Source organism: Cottoperca gobio, unplaced genomic scaffold (genome assembly GCF_900634415.1).
Source record: "Cottoperca gobio unplaced genomic scaffold, fCotGob3.1 fCotGob3_124arrow_ctg1, whole genome shotgun sequence".
Classification (NCBI taxonomy): Eukaryota; Metazoa; Chordata; class Actinopteri; order Perciformes; family Bovichtidae; genus Cottoperca; species Cottoperca gobio.
This window is the reverse complement of record NW_021166794.1, coordinates 569,276-589,090: the sequence shown is the minus strand read 5'-3', so window position 1 is coordinate 589,090 and position 19,815 is coordinate 569,276. Positions and strand designations below refer to the sequence as shown.

The window sequence follows — 19,815 nt, the reverse complement described above, 5'->3', positions numbered from 1 at the left end:
ACATAGCCCCGATTACAGCAGTGCTATGTGTGGACATGTGGAAAATCACTGGCCGTTTCAGATAGTGATTTTCTTTATATTTAGCGATAACATTAATGTTAAAAGCGTACTTGTTTTTCCACTCTCGATGCCCAACAAGTCCATCTTTCAATTCATCCGCTTTTACTTTATCATGCACAGTAATTCTTAGAACAACATTACTGACAAAGAGAGTACACAGTACCAGTGAGTAAGTATTAGTCTTTAAGATAAAATGTTTCTTTTAATGGATTGAGTGAAAAGAGGTCACTGACAGATTGGGGAACAGCAACAGGAGCCGCAGGAGGTTCTCGGGCCTCAATCAGGCTCAGAGGGGAAATTAATTCCCAGACAAGCAGGAGCCTGACCACGCAAACCTTTAAAAAGCAATAGCGGAAAATCAATTCTAAAATTGACAGGCAGGCTGGGAAGTTGCAGAAAGGATTGGAATAACAAGAGCGTGTTGGCAGTCTGGCAGCAGTGTTCTGCACAAGCTGCAATTAGAAGGTATTTTGCTTGAGGGGAGGAGAGGAGAGCTAGTTGCAGTAATTAAGCCTGGAGGAAATAAAAGCATCGATGACCCCGCCCAGGTCTGTGGGTGAAAGACAAGGGCTGATCTTGATGATGTGACTTAGCTGAACTGCACATAACGAAGAAATACAAATTACAGGTCTGAGTTAAAAATCACACACAAATGATGAGTTTCTAACATCACATTAGTCTACATGCTACTGAACCTATGAGAAACTGCAGTTGTATTAATTTATACTTAGTACCTTATAAACCAACTAGAGCATTGCGCTCCCAGACTGCAGGGTTACTTGTGGTTCCTAGAGTCTCTAAGAGTACAATGGGAGCCAGAGCCTTCAGCTATCAAGCTCCTCTCCAGTGGAACCAGCTTCCAGTTTGTGTTCGGGAGGCAGACACTCTCTCCACATTTAAGAGCAGGCTAAAGACTTTCCTTTTTGATAAAGCTTATAGTTAGGGCTGGCTCAGGCTTACCTTGGATCAGCTCCTAGTTATGCTGCTATAGGCTTAGACTGCCGGGGGACACCTCCCTGCTCTCTTCCTTCTCTTCCTCTCTCCTCTCCTCCCTCTCTTCTTCTCCCTCTCTATATGTATGCATTTATGTAAATGTATGTTACTAACTCATCATCCAGAGTTTCTGTGTCTCATGTGGCAGGTTGCCACTGATAAAGTTTACGTCAGGATCATGAATCGTGGCTGCGCCTGCTGCTCTGGTCCTGCTGGACACCGGGAAGCCTTTTTGACATTTTCCTGGATTCATCCAAACTTTCTCTTTTTCAACACAACATCATTTCTGTCAAATGTTGTATTTGTACTATGTTGTTTATCCTGTACACACGACATCTATTGCACGTCTGTCCGTCCTGGGAGAGGGATCCCTCCTCAGTTGCTCTCCCTGAGGTTTCTAACATTTTTCCCCCTTTTATTATTTTAGGAAGTTTTTCCTTGTGCGATGCCAAGGACAGAGGGTCTAAGGACAGAGGGTCTGAGGACAGAGGGTCTAAGGACAGAGGGTGTCGTAACCTGTACAGTCTGTAAAGCACACTGAGACAAATGTAGAATTTGTGATATTGGGCTATATAAATAGATTTGATTTGATTTTGATTTGATTTGATACTGGTGGGAGAAATTAGAAAAATCTCTGGGAATAAACTTTTTGTTCATCCAAACAGATAAAGATTAGGGGACCCAAGATAGGACCATGGGGGATCCCAAGAAAGTAGAGCAGTAGAGGATGAGGATTATACTGCAACGATGTGAACTAAATAAATATACCGCATAAATAGTTGCAACAACGTTTTCCAGAAAACTGATTAATATATTGCGGTTCAGTCCAGACAGTTTGGACATTGCAGCAAATGTCAACCTTTAAACAACACCTGTTCTGGCCGTTGCATGAGCATAACCATTTGGTGGGGGTAGAATGGATAAAATGATAGTCTCAAATCATGTATGTGTAAGATATTCAGATTGTAAGTGACTCAAGTCAAAACAATCAAGTCAATGTGGTTTTATCTGTTCACATTGTGAATTCAAAAAGATCTCTCCCTCTAAATCGAACAAAATCCTTTTTTAGATTGCTCAGTATAGGAGTATAGCCACGTCAGCAGCAAGCGTGGCCGCAGCCTGACAGGTGACCTCATGTCCACCCGGCGTTACAGCTGGCACAACTGATCTGATCTACTTGTAGCCTCTTAACACAGGTCTGCACACTGACCAAAGGGGAGAGAGCAACAGAGGGCAGAGCTGCGTCTGAAGACGTTAACACAGACACTGTTTAAGGCTTGAAAATGTTTTTCAGTCTGTCCTACTCTTCCCCCGGCTTTTGCTGGTGCACGGCTACATTCTCAACGCCACCAAATGTCATCAGGGGAATAACTTGAAACCGTTAGAAAGGATGTGTTTTGCATCACCCGCATGCATCTGTGCGTACACATATATCCTACCCGCTTATTAAAACATTGCTCCATAGCACCACCAGTGGTCAAAAACATTACTGCTTTAAATAAGCAGGTATGCACCAACAAGGTCTCCTGATTTGTCAGCATTAAAAAAGAAATACAACCAAACTTTGGTCTTGCTTCTACAACACCTTTAAGAAAAAAGTAAATTCAGGTCTTTACTGCAGGGATACAGTCTCGATGGTCTGTTACCAGACTGTACCAGCAGCCCTGTGTCTACTGTGTAAGATATACATACATAAATAGCTATATTTAGATATGAAGTTGGTGCTATACAATGAAGTACATTCATTTACAGGCTCTTGAAACAATGTGTATGAATACGTAGTCATCTACAACTATTTAAACATGGACAGCCTCTTAAATCATTTAGACTTTGTCTCCCCCAAAGCAACACACACATATCAGTGAAATTTATTTGCCTAAAAAAAGAGACATAATTCACAATAAACACAATTATATTTTAGCTTTATCTTCTTATTCTTTCACATTTTTATTGTTATCGGCCACGATAGTGAAAATCTGATATTGTGACAACTCTATTTACAAGTTAATGCATTATGATTGCTTGATAATAACAACAACACTAATATAAATTAGAACATTTAACTTGTTCTTTCTAACTTTAGCTAAACACGTCGTAAACAGTATGCTCACTCTGTCATAACAGCAGTGAGTCAGCTAAACAGGCAGCGTATTAAAACTGCAGCGGGCAACATTGGAGGCCAGAAATGTGGTTGTATTAGCCAGCAGCTGCTGAAGAGATATTCAGCTACTAGTATCAATTAACAACCCTGTTTACGTACTGATGACATAAGTTGGTCATTGCCTGCTTTAACTTTGTATAAGCCTCATATAAATGCCACTTTGAGGTCATATGAAAGTCTTTGTGCACCTGTTACCGTATAAACTGAGCGTAATTCTTTGAATCTTTTGGCCTTTTTAGGTGAAGAGCTGCCATCTGCGAGCTGTAAACGCCAACAGCAAGAGTGTCACGCTATCCGAGGCTGCCAACACGATCAGATCACACAGGCACACAAATGCTCATCATCGCTCTCACACAACCCTATAAGGCAAATGCTCTGCTTTGACACACACACACACACACACACACACACACACACACACACACACACACACACACACACACACACACACACACACACACACACACACACACACACACAACTTAGTATGTGTAGAGAAGAAGGACCCAGCTGGATCCACTCAGCACAAACTGATGAGCAGCTATAAGAAAATAAATGAAATGAGTCTATTTCAAACTAAGAGTGAAGCTGCTGTTATCCATCAGGTGTTGAGATGAACAGAGATCAAACTTAACTTCAGTATTTGGTTAAAAATCCAGCAGGAAGTTGCAGTTGAAGGTACAAGTATAGTCTTCTCAGTCCTCTTAAAACATTTAGCCATTAAAGCCTTAATTTACTCCGACTTTGAATCCCCAAATAAATCTTCATCATTTATTAGCCTGAGAAGATATGCTGCCTGTTTTATGATACCTGACATAAAAAATGACAAGACATTAAGTTTGCTCTGCTATTCATCAATGAGAGCTGAAAATATGGCGAGGGAGTGATTTCTGATTATTCATGTGATTATACAAAATTAATTCCTCACATGCCGCATGCCGTGAGGAGAAATAATATGTTTTTATAAAGAACATCCACAATTTAGATTTGAGTCATTTACAGTTTTATAGTGGTTTTATTCGTTTTCTTTGTGCTTGAGATATACTATTTAATAATATATTTATTGCAGTGCTTTTGTAAGGCAAACAGAATGTGCATTTAATCCTTCTCTGTGCACGTTTTACTAAATGTTTGAGAATTGGTACTCGGTCTGACCTGGACAATCGTTGTCGTGACCAAAGGGACCGATACAATCTCAATCATATTTATGTAACAAGGTGCGTGTATGAAAGAGCTTTAGTTTGCTTGTAAAGTGTACTTCGTCCCTCAACGATCTGAAGTGACAAGAAGATGAACCAACAAGGCCAGAGAGAGACGTATAAGAGAAGACACACACACACACACACACACACACACACACACGGGCCGGTGTATCATCATTAAAGACAAACTGTCACACATACGCAGACTCTTAATGAAACAGATGAAGCATGGGAAAGGAAATGAAGCAGCACAGAAGAGGTTAACCTGCACGCAGAGGTTTGCGCACCTGATTGACTGACATCTCATTAAAGGAAACGGAGTTCAGCTGTGCACCCTGGAAGGGAGGCATACTGGATTTAATTAATCTAATGCTTTTATTAGATTTTAAATTGAGTTTAAGGTTTGATTTCCGAACACGTTTGGTCTCTTTGGAGGAGAGGCCAATTAAATAAATAGAAAGGAGAAAAAGCAGCGATGAGAAAGTAGATTATAGAGCGATGTAGCCTCATCACGGTTTGGTGTTATTTATACCCTCGCCTCATCCTCGGGTCGAAACAAAGACAGGCATCATTTGAACATTAACACCTGGAGGCAGGTGTAATGTAATGTTGTTACACATTTTATGAGTTCCCATGCTCCAAATATGAGACACGTTCGCTGCATTCGTGTTTTTCTAACAAACTGAGAGCTGCGTCTGAAGTCACAATTAACCAAATGCTTTCTTTAGTTCGGTCTTCATACAATAACAAGTTATGTTTGAGATGGGCTCGATAAATTTGAACTTTCATGGGACACATGAGCGCAGCAGAGTCTGCCAAGAACATAACATTGTAAGAGGCACACGTAATAATTGCCTGAACGCCACTCGAGGCTGAGCTCAGTGTGGGTTAGAACGTGGATTGGTTTAAGTTTTAAGCACCTTGTTGAACATTTAGATTTTATTTCTGGACATTTGGCAACATTACAGGTCATTTAGAAGACGCGCTTATCCAGAGCGACTTACAGTGAACTAACTAGAGGGACAGTCTCCCTGGAGCAGCTCAGGGGTACAATGGTGGCAGCCCTGGTATTGAACTCACAACGTGGTTGTGGTTGGATGCCGTACCACTAGACCATCACCACTGCACCAACATATGAAGAGGTGCTAGACACATTACTGGACATGAGAAATTTCACAAGACATGTTTAAGAAGAAGAAGAAGAAGAAGAAGAAGAAGGGCATCGTTGCACCAGGACAATGAGGTTGGGTTTCGTGAATTTAATGTTTTTTTTACGCTCATATTAAATGTTCAATGGATTATTGTGCATGATGTAATGTATATTATGTAAAATAATTCATGTAAACACAGTATAATTGGGTAATTTAGTATAATCTGCTGATTGAATCCATTTGTCTGATTGAATCTCAGTCATGCATATTTATATTATATAAATAATTATGTTAGCAATTCATACATGTGTGTGTCCTTCTAGTTGTTTCATGTAAAAACATTCAGTCATCTGAACTGTCATTATTCAATAAAGCGACATGGATTTTGTGCAACAAGTTGAATTAAATTTAGCTTTTAATAATCAAAACACAGTGACTGAAGCTGTCGTTCTCATCACCTCTGCTGATTGAGCTGAAAATCTATTTCCATGTTGGTAGATATTAACGTGCACCTGCTGTATGAAAGTTCATAACATTGAGCACCATGTGGAGTGTCGTGTATTCGCAGGCAGCCGGGCTTCAAAGCTCTGCACTTCTGGAGAAGAGACATCGCACGACTACGCGTGTTGAGCCTATTAGTCAGATGCTGTACGAGAAAGCTATAAAAAGTGGGACAGCAACAACATTTGTATATAGACTCACGTCATAAACCCCCCGAAGCAATCCCTTTGAAATACTTGAAAGCTGTGTTGCACAGCTGTGCATTAGTTTGCATAATACAGTCACAGGAGAAATGCATGTAAGGTGATATATGCTGTTTGAAATGCTGGTGAAGGTGCATGCATGTGTATATGCACAGGTCAGTACATGCATACCCGCAATGTGTGTGTGTGTGTGTGTGTGTGTGTGTGTGTGTGTGTGTGTGTGTGTGTGTGTGAAATAATGACTTACTGTTATGCTCTTGCTCCTCCTCAACATTTCCCAGGACCATGGCTGGGACACCAAAGGCTGAAGCCAACACCCACACACAGATATTAACCACCTGAAGACATGATGACATAATGGTGAATAAAAAATATATATTTTTATTTTTTTTACCAATAACCTATACAGATAGAATGGTTCTATAGTTGTATGTATCATTTAATAACCCTCATGACCCGCTAGCTATAAACTGAGATGAGGAGCCGGCTGCAAACACCACATCTCTACATTGTCTGTGACATCACTTGAAGCAATTAATCTGATTTAAACAACTTAAACAACTTTCTTTTCTTCACATAAAGCAGTTGTACTCCTCAACAGCTGGAAACAGACTTCAATGTGTTAAATCTATTTGCTTTTTCTCCAAAAAGGCAGAATGTTTACACATCTTGAATCTGAAAGGATCGTTCACTGTGATGAGGAGGATTTGGCAGAAAAGCTGTCTTAACCTTGAAAAGCACCTTCTGTTGTGCTGAGGTGTTTCTTCATTGTGCCATTGAATTCATCAGCTCTTGAAAAGGACTGTTTCTCAACAAGTGTCCACACAAAGTACATTTCATGCCAATATATAAATAGAGGGCAAACATCACGTAACACGGTGCAACACCAGTTATTGTTACTTATTTACCACATTTACAGCCAAGCTGTAGACGCATCAAACAGCTGTGCAGTAGCTGCACCAGACAATCGAACCTCATGCTTTATTGCTTTCTGGTAAAGACTAAATGTAAAGACTGCAAATACACACGAAACAAGGACAACAGACAGGCTGCTTGGCTCAGTTGTCATCTGAGTTTTCATTTCAATTATTGATCATCTCAATTTAAAGATGATTTCTAGTTGTACAAATGTCTCCAGCCACTTGCTCTTGTTTAGCATATAGATTTGAGTTCTGTAAATGTGCATGACTGCCTGTGTCAGGTTTCCCAACATGAAAGCACACACAAAGTCATCTTAAAGCTGAAGTGACTGATCTGATGTCAGACGTACATTCAGGGACAATAGAGGTGCGAAGGTTTTGATAAGGCGAGTATCTCACTTTGAAATGAAACAGTTTTTACCTTGGCCTTGTGAGGAGTCCTCATGTCGAGTGCTTTGACAGGGTGGCAGACGGCCACATACCTGTCCATACTCATCACTGTCAGGGTGAAGGTGCTGGTGAACATGTTGTAGTAGTCGATGGACACCACTGCTTTGCACAGAGCGTTCCCAAACGGCCAGGAGCCCAGGAACACGTCGGTGCCCTGGAAACATGCCGCAAATTGGAAGCAAATCAGTGAAGTGAAGCCTGACATAGCGACAACCTGACAACCAACCGGTGCCGGGGGATATGAGAAAAATCTGAATTACAAAACCTTTTTTTATTTTTTTCTTAAAACAGCATCCTAAACAATGGATATAGAGAGGAAACAAATATATATATATATATATATATATATATATATATATATATATATATATATATATATATATATATATATTATAGATATATATATATATATATATAGATATATATATATATATATATAGATATATATAATATATATATAGATATATTTAGATATATTATATATATATATATATTATGTATATATTATATATATATATATTATATAGTATATATTATATAGATATATATATATATATATATTATATATATATATATCATATATATAGATATTTATTATATATACTATATAGATATATTTATATATATATACATATATCTATATATATATATATATATATATATATATATATATATGTGTGTTATGAAGTGATATATTACCAGACCACTGCATGATAAGGCACAAAGCAACAAATCACTCAAGTGATGATAATGTTTTTATATACATCATATGTGTTTATATTCCGATGTACGATTTGAAACAACGATGGAGTTCATTGCAGCAGTATGTCCACAGTATATCAGACGCACATGAGCAGTAGTTATTACCAGGGGTGGACACAATGCAAGCTGTACAACTGTATCATGTATCATCTTGGTTTTGGGGTTAGGACATCATTATTGCATTGATACTATTTGCTGTTAATTTGCCATCAAGTCCTACCTGGAAAGGTAAAGTAAAGAGAAACAAAGAGTCAGCCAGAGCCAGGTTAAAGATGTAGATGTTGGTGGCTGTTTTCATCTTCGTGTATCTGTGGAGAGAAGAAGCACAGAGACTCAAAGGTTCAGTCGAATGACAGAGATTAGAGAGAGATTTTAATGTAGGTCACACACACACATGCAACACCTTATTCCAAGTCCAGTCTGCATGACACACAGAGACACTTCATGTGCAGCAGAGTGGGGACATTGTTGTCATGACATTAGAGCAGTTTATGTGGCTTTTATTTTCAGGTCTGAATTGTATGTTTTATAAAATGACAATACTAAGTCTGTTAGAGTCTGCTAAAGTTACACACGAGACAGAAAGTGTCCAGAAGTTGGAAGTAATGATACTTTAAAATGTGAAATTAAAGCCCTGTTAAGGCGACAACACCCATCCCACCTGAGAACACGCAACTGGAGCACATTTTTAAAAACATATTGATGAATTAGCTGTTCTTAGAGCCTCATTAGTAGTGGAGCAATACTTGCTTTAAAAGTTTGTTTTGTAAGGGTCACACTGGACTACAGGGAAGGTTATGAGGTCATTAGTGTCAAAAGGGTTCTTCCTCTGGGGAGCAGGAATGTATTCATATTCTGAGCTCGCCTGCTACTGGGCCTTTAGTGGCTTTTGAGGTACGGTGGTCTCCGTCTGCAGCAGCCTGATGCAACCCTGCGGTTTGTGTTGTCTCGTTCCTGCAGTTTTGTTTCTGTCAGGTTCAGTTCTCGGTTATCTGCTGGTAGACTGGAGGGAATATTCCCGGTCCGATGGGCCAGTGTCTGCTCTGCCCCGAGGGTTCCCCTGATTTTTATTTCATCTTCTGGCTTTTTCTCGCTCAAATAAAAAGCTAAAATTGGGGTGATGCTTTGATGTTTTTGGGTCAAACCCACACACACACACACACACACACACACACACACACACACACACACACACACACACACACAAACAAATACAAGTGTTTACTTTCTGCCTTCAGACTCTCTTTGACATATATATTATTAGTAAACACTTTCTGAGGTCATAATGGAGAAAAATATCAGGAATCCAGCCTCAATATCTGAAGAAGATGTTTTGGGAATCTTAAAAAAAGACATTTTTTAAAAAGAAAAATAAAGAATGCAATAAAACAGAAATATAATATGAATTTTGAGTCTTTAACCGAGTCTGCTGCTGTAACTTCTTTCTGCTACAGCTGCCCTGGATAAAACTTTACAAAAACGCATTGCAGTCATATGTTTCCGCCTCACCCCTCTCCCCCCTCCCACTCCCCCCCCCCTCATTCAGTTTGGCCTCGGGCTCTTTTGCACTTTCACTTTTCCCCTCAAAACATCCCCTTCTTTCTTTCACCCATTCTCTCCATCTCCCCCTCTGCCTCCCTTTTCCTCCTCATGTCCTCACCCCCCCCCCTCTCACCATTTCCAATTTTAGATGCCGTTCACTGTACTCCTTTTTTTCAGATCGTTCACTCATCTATTCCCTTGCATCTTAACATCTGTGTCTTTCACTCTTTTATCCTTTTATCCCGCTCATTATCTTCCTCTAACTTTTACTTCTCTGTATCTTTCCTCCTGCTCACGTGTTATCGTTCTCCACGCCCTCAGCTCCTTCTGATTTCTCTTGTCCTTCCTGCCTTTGTCTGCATTGCATCGGCAAGGTTCACGAAGATGACATTAAGATATCTTCAATTCCTTTGTGACACTTTATGAATAAGACTCAAGGACCAAAACCAAGAGACAAAGAGCACTGAAGAACAGCTGCAGACTGAACAGTAATGAAATGGGCAGCATAAGAAATAAATTGCTTTAAGCTACAAACATTCATCATAACATTAATCCAGATGTATCTTAAAATCTACTTACTTGCGAGCAGACATGCATGTTGGTCAATCTTACTCTTAAAGTTACAGTGTAAGTGTTTATCGGCACTCATTGCTCTCAGTTCACTCTGAAAACCAACTTGCAGAATAAAGAGGTATGTTATATGTATTAGTCTCTAATATGAGTCTACTCTGTCTCTTCATCTTCCCTTTGTACTGTTGCTCTGCATTACATCCTTCTTTTCCCACTTCTCTCCTACCTTCCTACTTCTCTAAAACCTGCTAACCCTTCCTCGCTTTTTCTTCTTTCCTCCTTCTCTCCATCAAACTTCCCACCATGTTAACCCCCCACTCTTTGAATATATTTCAGCCCTATTTTAAGTCCCATTCTTCCCTCTCTCCTGATCCCGTACCTCCTTCTTTATTCTCTCCTGTACCCTGTGTATATCTTGCCTCCTCTCCTCTGATCCTCCTCTTCTCTCTCTGCTGTCTTGTCCTCCTCCTCCTCCTCCTCGTCCTCCAGCTCGTTCTCTCTCAACATTCCTCCCCTCCTTCTCTCTGTATTCTGAAGTCTTGCTGACATGAGATTCTTCAGAGAGAATATTTCATCTGTTCAGCCTCCCTCCCCTCTTTACATCAGGAACCAAGTCTGCCCAGCCAAACCCTGTGTGTGTGTCTTTTTCTCTCTTCCAGAACATCTTGTCTTCCGTCTTCATATGTCTCAAGGTCTCTCTTGTCTTCTGGACTTCTGTCTCTCGGGCTCAAAAACGATTTCTCTTTTGACATTAGCTAAAGCCAACATGGGTGAGATTTTTGTGTGGAGATCCTATTTTCAATTCATCCACAACTGTGTGAGCCCAGCAGTGAGCCCTGGTGTCTCCCCCTCAGTGCATATTACTTACATTCCTGAAACGCAGCCGAAACACACTAATCTATCAGACTAGTCTTGTTAGCATTCACTGTCTGTCTGCACTTAAGGAATCCCACAATCTCCAAAATAAGCATGAAATATTTAGCCATCCATTAAAGAGTGTCTACTGCTTTGCCTCAGCTCTCTCTCTAATTCTCTTTTGACTTCATGTCCTCATATAAACACTAACACCAGATGAGAAAGCTTGAGCTCGTTTCACTGTAGGTCACACATTTAACACCTAAATAAAGTGTCTGCAGCCAAGTCCAGTCTGCGGTCTGCATGACAAACAGAGACCCTCTGCGGGGCTGCAGGTTCTTTGTACCATTAGAATTCACAGAGTGTCTTTGTGGGGTGATGCTGCTGAAATTGCTGGTTAGGAATGAGATTGCGTCCAAAGCACCTTGCAGTAGAGTGAGGACATTGTTATCATGCAAAATGACCATTGATGTTCATCTATTTTCTAGTCTTAACAACTCTGTACAGCTCATTTGGCTGGAAGTGGTGACTTTAGGGTTTTATTCCACTTTTAAATAAGGCAATTGGTCAAACTTGAGAGCCGTGTTAAGGCGACTACATTTATCACACTTTAGAATATTAAACTGCTGAAAGTAGTAGAGCTATATTTGCTTTGAGTGGGCGATTCATGCTCTGGGGAGCGGGAATGTTTCGATTAAAAAGATTATGAAATATAAAGGTTAGGGATGTTATGTCTTGGACATTGTGTCTTCACGTGTCCTTTCCCCTGATGTAAGGTGGTCTCCGTCAGGTATGGGCTCCGCAGCAGCCTGATGTGGTCCTGTGGTTTGTGTTGTCTTGTTTCTGTCAGGTTAAGTTCTAAGGTCTATTCTAGGTCTAAGGTTATTGGTTGGTAGACTGCAGGGAGTATTCAAGGGCCTATGGTCCAGTGTCTGATAGACTCAGTCTTGATAGCATTCACTGTCTGTCTGCGTTTCAGGAATTCCACAATCCAAAAAAAATAAGCATGAACTATTGAGCCATCCATTAAAGAGGGTTTACTGCTTTGCCTCAGCCAGCTAATACCTCAGCTCTCTCTCTAATTCTCTTTTGACTACATGTCCTCATATAAACACTAAGACCGGTATTATCCTCTGAACAAAATGCAATCTGAGCACTAATACCAGCACACTGACTGCACACATTCGCCCCACACCAACGTCATACGGTTACATTCTCCAAAAATATCAAACTATGGTAAAGATAAGGCGAGAAAAATCTAAAAAACTAATGTTGAATTGCATTTGGTGTAAGCAAATCCTACTTCATTACATAAAAGTCACAGATAGTAAACAAAAGTAACATGAGCTGAGAGTATCTTTAGATGTTTGGGCAGTTCTGCTGACTTGTCAGCCTGCAACTGAATCCAGTTGATATAATCCCAGCTGGACGTTAATTATACTTTTCTCTTGGCCATAATTTCCCTTTTTAAGAGTTTATTCCTGTCAAAAAGACAAAGCTCCATTTGAGTATTGCTTCATATTGCTGTCTTTCAAAGTGAAAGCTACTGCATTTGACTCTTCTCACTCATATCCATGTTTGTGTTGGCTCACTTCCTGACCAGAAATCACAGTTCCAGGCAAATTGTGGTACAAACTGAACCAAACAGGGAAACACCCGGTTCACTAATTCTATTTGAAACATGACTAATGAGAATCAGATTACTCTGTACCTTGCATGTACAGTAAACACCACTTCTATCTCTCTACCTATAAACAGCAACACAGATATAAAACACCTGACAAATATATGTCCTTGTCACCTGGACTGTATTCTTTCAGCTCTCTGCTCAGATCATTGTATTCATGCCATGTCAAATGAGTTACCAAATTATTTATCTTTGTATTTCTCCTGCTCTGTTTGCCTCACAGCCACAGTTATATGTTTAGTTTTGTTCTTTCCCCCCTTTGAGTGCATCTTTCCATGTATTTTATTTCTCCTTTATTTGTATGCAACTATTATTTTGTAATTGTAATACATTTTAATCAATGTAGTTCATGGACTGAACCTTTCAGGGAACACATTGTAGCAGATAATGAATTGTGCTGAATTTGGTGAAGCATGATGTATAATTGAGAGCAATAAGGTCAAGATTGTGCAATTCATTAAAATCGCACATCTACCAAAAGAAGGATCTCAAGCTGAGTGGCAAAAACTAATTATGTTCGAAGTTCATCAGTGTTCTGGATTAGTCAGTTACTAAAGCAACAGCCCCACTAGATTTAGATGTGTGCAGTGGAGTTTCCTTGTAAATAAACAAATGTCATGTTTCCATTCAGTGTTACTCGATATGTGTATCCTTGAGGCCTCACAAACCAGTCGAGTGCATTTCTTTCTCCATAAAACATTTGCAAAGCCAAGCTATTATTTTTAGTATTTTAAATCCAACAATGTTTACTACCTTGCAGCCTTCTTATTTTGTAACTTTTACTGACACATTGCAGCACATCTAGGCATGTTTACAGCCGCCTGTTGATCAGATGAATACTGTGACACCTTTGGTATGACTCTTAGTCTTGTTTAATCAGAGTTGTGTACTTTTGTTTACCTCTGAGTTTTACTTACATAGCCCAGTATCAAAAATCACATATTTGCCTTTAATATGATGAAAAGGTTTTAGTACCAATAGAAACATTTTTGGTAAGGGAAAGATGGTTCTCAATGAGTATTTAATGTTCAGTCAAGGTTTTGGCAGCGTGGTCTTCATGTATTCTTAACAAAAGATGATTTTTGATCAAAGTAACTGGACACTCTAGTTTCATAAAGGTGTTTCATCTTGTGTGATTCTTTCTTTGCAGATGATGTTGCCCTTTTTGACATAATAGAACCAGTACCATCAGAGGCTCAATTTCTGTCTTCACTTTCCTCAGTCACACTCAGCTTCTTCCTTTCTTCATCTCTTTCCATGTGTATCTCTGACACTTTTCTTTCTCTCCATTTCTCTCTTCGCTTCTTCTCTCCATTAAAGGAGGGAGGAGGAAGGAGGATGAAAGGAGTCTATCAGATGACTCTTTCACCCGCTGTGCTGTTCCGTTTCAAATATTAATAATCACTTTGAATTATTCACAAACTGCCGGTCTGCACAGTGTCGGCTTGAAAGAGCTGTCACGCTGGCACAGGTGTGTGTGTGTGAGTGTGAGTGTGAGTGTGTGTGTGTGTGTGTGTGTGTGTGTGTGTGAGTGTGTGTGTGTGTGCAGGCACCTAATCTTAACTTGCTGTGGAATAGGCGCCTGTGTGTGTATTATGTGTCCCAGGTCATACTCAACTTAATAGGGATCGTTTGATAGTACAGAACACATGGAAAACAGTGTCCAACTACTACAAAGTACAATATTAAAATAATCATCATTGACATTTTGAAGGAAATAAGTGTAATAGTGTGTTCTTTTGTTTTCACAGCGGTTCTAATCCCTTGTTGTCCAACTGTTTCCCGTTCCTCAGATAGAGATGCATTTTAAATGTTCTGTTTGACTCAAATAAATGAGATAGATATCTCGACCTATTTTATATCCCGAAGGCAACACTGTTCCTCTTCAGGAATTAAATTAGGATTGGAATAGTGAGCGTTGCTTATTACTGACGCTGGATGGTTGGAGTGACAGCTTAATAACAAAAGAAAAGAAAGAAAGACTCCCAGAACAAGCCTACATCATGTATTACTACTAGAAGCTCATTTGTTTCACGTCCTCTGAAATCCTTTTTATGTATACTTTATTCTTGATGATCTGAAAGTAGGGAAATACACTTGTTTCCTCATAAAGTGAGATGTGATTATCGATACTATTGTCATGTCTATGTATTAAGTATGGCAGCCAGGCGTTGATTCGTTTAGTTTAGCATTAGTTGAAAAAGCTAGCCTTGTCCAAAGTTAAAAAAAGATATGTATTCCAACACCTTTTAATCAAATAAGATACAGTATATATTAATCCATTTGCTATACAATAAAGTATATTTTTAGTTTGCACAGATTGAGGGATACTTAAATAACAAAACAAGTAAAAGAAGGAAACTTCATATTAAAACTCAAATTTAAAAACAGACAGAATGGACAAAAATCTTAAGAAGATCATCTCTGAAAAAGAGGAAGAAAAGAATGATCACGATACTTTATTGCAAGCAATATTAATACATTGTCTAGATGTCATATCATTTATGCTAGTTCCCATGATTAGCAGATTATCTTGAATATGAAAGCTTCTCTACTTATCTTGAGAAGATGTCTGCTAATTTGAAATTTCTTCAAAATGGAGGTCGGCAAGGGCTAGCACTCTTGTAATTCATCAAGGTTTATTAGACAGAAAAAAACTAATGAAACCTCCAACCCACTACATCACTGACAGCAACTTTTAAAACTGCTCTTTGCATAAAATATGTCTGTATGTCTTTGACTAAGACTAAATCTCTCAGGCTTCTCTGTCTTCCCTCAGTGTCTGAGTAAAACTTGTGTTACACTTTCCGGCTTTTCATTGCAGATGAATGGCTCTTCAGAACACAAATAACACCATCACTTCTGCTGTGAAATAATGTAAACCTGACAATGCTTACATTACAGACAATGCGGACAAATGTGAAGCCGACCCGATCCCACACAGCGCGACAAAAAGACGAGTTAAAGGTGATCAGAGTGAGCCCACACTTCTCTTTCAGATTTGTAGCTGCAGAAGCATAAAGCAACCAGATGTTTGGACTATTTTATTTAACTATTTGAACTTTGGAGCACTTTACTTTGTTTGGATGAATCATAGGAAAAAATGAATAAGTACACCTTGATGGGAGATACCAGGTCCTTGCAATACATTTTCTTACAGCCAAAAAGCACCAGAACAATGAGTGGAGTTGAGTGGAGATTTGTCACATTCCTGAACAAGCAGTTAATACAAAGTAACACACTTTGTTCCATCCATCTACTCTTAACCTCACTACTTATATTAAGCAACAAATCATAACCCGTAGAAAAAGCAATCAAAGTTTGTAATATCTATCTATTTGTTGAAAAGAGTCATGATTTACATGAAACTATGAGTATAGTATAGTAGTATAGGTTGTGTTTATTATTGCAGATGAACATGGCAGCTATATTGGTTAGTGGGCAATTTAAAACTCCCCTCCAAAAGATGATCACTGCTTGCCCTGTATATTTCTTTCCCTGGAAACACTACAATAGAGGTGGAGAGTGAGATTAGGACCGAGTTTGGGAAATATGCGACTTGTGAGTAGAGCATTTTATTAATAGCTAACAACAACTAATTCCTGCCAGCACTTGGAACACTGAAAATGATGTTGGTTTGCATTGAAATAAACCCCAAAGTTGAACGTATGCATACATTTAAGGGCAGTTCAAGTAGCAGGTAACCCTAACCCTAACCCTAAAAGCATCATTAGAGGTCAGAACCCTTCTATAATGCTGGATAAACATCCCCTTTACAATAAATCCTTTTCAAACCCCGGTCTCCCAGCCACCAGCGCACAGCCCTACCAATGGAGCTATACATCTGCCTTCCCCGCCACAATTCTACATACCTGGATAATTGGCATCCATGCCCACCAGTTCATCCAATCAGTTTCAACACAAATTCCACCCAGATGACGCAATTGACTTCCAGAAAACCATCTCTCTCCCCAAAACGTTAATTCCCACCATGACAATTATCCAATCACACCACACTCACACCTAGCAGATAGGTATAACATCTGGAGCCGTGCCACTCTCCATATCCCTCTGGGGAAGCAACATTCTTGCGAAACGTCAGGGAATCCACTCAACTGCGCACAACTTATGCTTCTTTTATTCGGTTTTATTGAATTTGAATCTGTGTTTTTAAACCCACTGTTTTTAACCTCAGTGTTTTAAGAAATTTAAAAGATAAAGTTCATTTTTAATTGTCGGTGTGGGCTCTGCTTTTATGGATGCCACCTTGAACCAAGCAAAAATAACTTTAAAACAAGATCCAGAGCTCTGTTTCTGAGTACTCCACAACCCGGACTAGCGCCAACCTCCCGGCCTTGACCTGCTACCTGAGGGACATTCACCACCTGCCCCAGCATAATTTCAGGAAAGGTAAGAGCCTACTACACCACAATTGAAATGTTTGTGCACAGAGGCAAGGCTGTGCATTTGAGTGGATCTGGAAAGCATGCACGGCCCACACACAGGCACACCACACACCACACACCACATACACACTACACAGCCACTTGCAAACTCACCTGCCACTACACAACATAGACACACCACACACAGAGCTACAGTTTTAGACACACAGTTACACCCATCACTCAACCATCCACCAGACCCAAAAACCAGACACATTAGCAAGCAATATATCAAGATAATTCAGGCCACACATCACAAACAGGTTACTAATAGGGCTATCATTACACAAACTTTTCCGCCAGGCATGATGAGACAAGTCTCACAGATTTTATTAAGCCATCCACCGAGCACACACGCACTCAGATACAAAGGAACACAATAAACTGGTTGCACACAAGACCATTTTACAAAAACATTACCAACACACCATTGACACACTCATACACCCCGGAACCCAATGGCACTCCAAATTGCCAAGGGGTGGGCGAGAAAACGTTATGGCCCCAGGCTGACTACCCACCCCTCTACCCCCCAATCCCTCTCCTCTTCTCCCTCTCTCTAAAGATTCTAACATCTTTAGAATCCCACCTCACACCAACCCACTCATTCAACTGTAAAGCCACCTTCCTATAATTCCACAGGACACATTTACCACTGAAAAAGACAAAATCCATTGTACCACAGCACAACACCTTTTTGAATCCTGGTGCACACAGCTACATTTATAAATACACATAAATCACACACAAACACACAACATGGATTCTGCCTGGTGCCCTGATCCTCCTCTGGAACCTACTTACCTTACAGCATCCCATTACACCAAGCATACTTCTAGCGACACCCACCCACAGATCAGTAGGCCAGTGCAAACAACTCACAAACCTGACACCCTAAACACCAAAACTAACCCCAAACCTAACCCCTAACCATAACCCTAACCCTAAAAGCATCAGAGAGCAGAACCCTTCAATACTGCTGGATAAATATTCCCTTTACAATAAATCATTTTATTTATGCTTTGTCTCTTTGTGTCTCATCCACTCCCTCCCTCTGTGTTTTAATGAGGCAGATTCATAAGGACCTATGTATCCTGCTACAGCCCTGTGTGTCTTCAGAGGGAAGAGATCAAGAAGGAAAACCTTTCTTGATGAGAATCACAGTATCCAATTCACGTCTGCCAGCTGCTGCAGAGGTGCTGGCAGTGTCATTATCAAAGTTCTCCTCTGGTGACATCGTCAGCCCTATTCTTCAAGGTCTTTAAGAGTCTCTGAGAGCAATCCAAACGATGTACAATTATCTCTGCCAAGCTGAAAGGGGATTCAAGTGCACAGCGAGAGGGATTATGGAAACATGTATCCTGATGTTGAACAGTAAATTCAGAGTGTGGGCATGTTTTGTGAAGAATACAATTACGGTAATACAATTTAAACAAACACTTTAGGAATTAAGTCATGAGTGCTTACATAGCTGTCCTTTTGGCAAATACAAGTGTTGTACATATTGTATGAAGCATAATCATTTTAAAATTAAAATTTTTAATTTATGCCAGTCCATCCTCTTCTTGTCTTTGTTTGGGAGTCTGAGTCATTTAGAAACACCCCACACACAGTTTTGTGAATGAAGTTGCTGACAGGCTAAAGCCACTTCAGGTTGGCTCTGGCGAGTAAACACTGACTGAGAAAACCTCTAGTGGTGAAATTTGATTGAATAGAGTGTGACAAAAACAAAAATTAAAAATAATCTGACCACAGCATAAATGTTCAGTGATTTAGTATTGCACTTGCATAATAAATATTAGCTCACTCAAAGATGATAGCACAGAAGTGATAGCACCTTTTCGTAAGACATGTGCTCAGTTTGTAACCCAGGCTTTAATCTAAGGTCTCCAGGTTCTTTTTTTCCAAAGAGCCACTTAAGAAATGTTCGTGAACATTTCCAGCCAGGCCTATAAATACTTAAAACAACAATATAATTACCTGGTACCAGTCGTGGTGGTGGTATTTACCTGGCTGGGGTGATGCCCCCATGGCTGATGCGCCACCACAATCCTACTCACCACCAGCTAGCTGCTCCGGTAAAGCCAACCGAGGCATGAAGCAGTTACTGGTAATCGCTGGAGCATCATCCTCCCAAGTCCTGTGATCATTGATGACTCCATCAAAACTGAAAACTGAGGAAAGCATACCGTTTTCCACGTGGAAAGGTCAAGGATCTAACAGGTAGGATACCATTGATCCTTTGTGTAGCGAAGATACTCACTCTGCTGATAACCAGAGGAAATAATTAGAACTCAAACATCTATTTAACTG

General features: G+C 39.9%; 1 protein-coding gene across 1 annotated transcript in view; it reads right to left on the bottom strand.

Moving 5' to 3' along the window:
* oprl1 (opiate receptor-like 1) overlaps window positions 1-19,815 on the bottom strand; it is a 99,792-nt gene that overhangs the window by 9,117 nt on the left and 70,860 nt on the right. The window contains exons 3-5 of the mRNA XM_029426168.1: window positions 8,624-8,711; window positions 7,613-7,795; window positions 6,519-6,609 (exon numbers count right to left, since the gene is read on the bottom strand). Coding sequence (XP_029282028.1) covers window positions 6,519-6,609; window positions 7,613-7,795; window positions 8,624-8,711 — 362 coding nt within the window. The remainder of the gene's footprint in view (window positions 1-6,518; window positions 6,610-7,612; window positions 7,796-8,623; window positions 8,712-19,815) is intronic.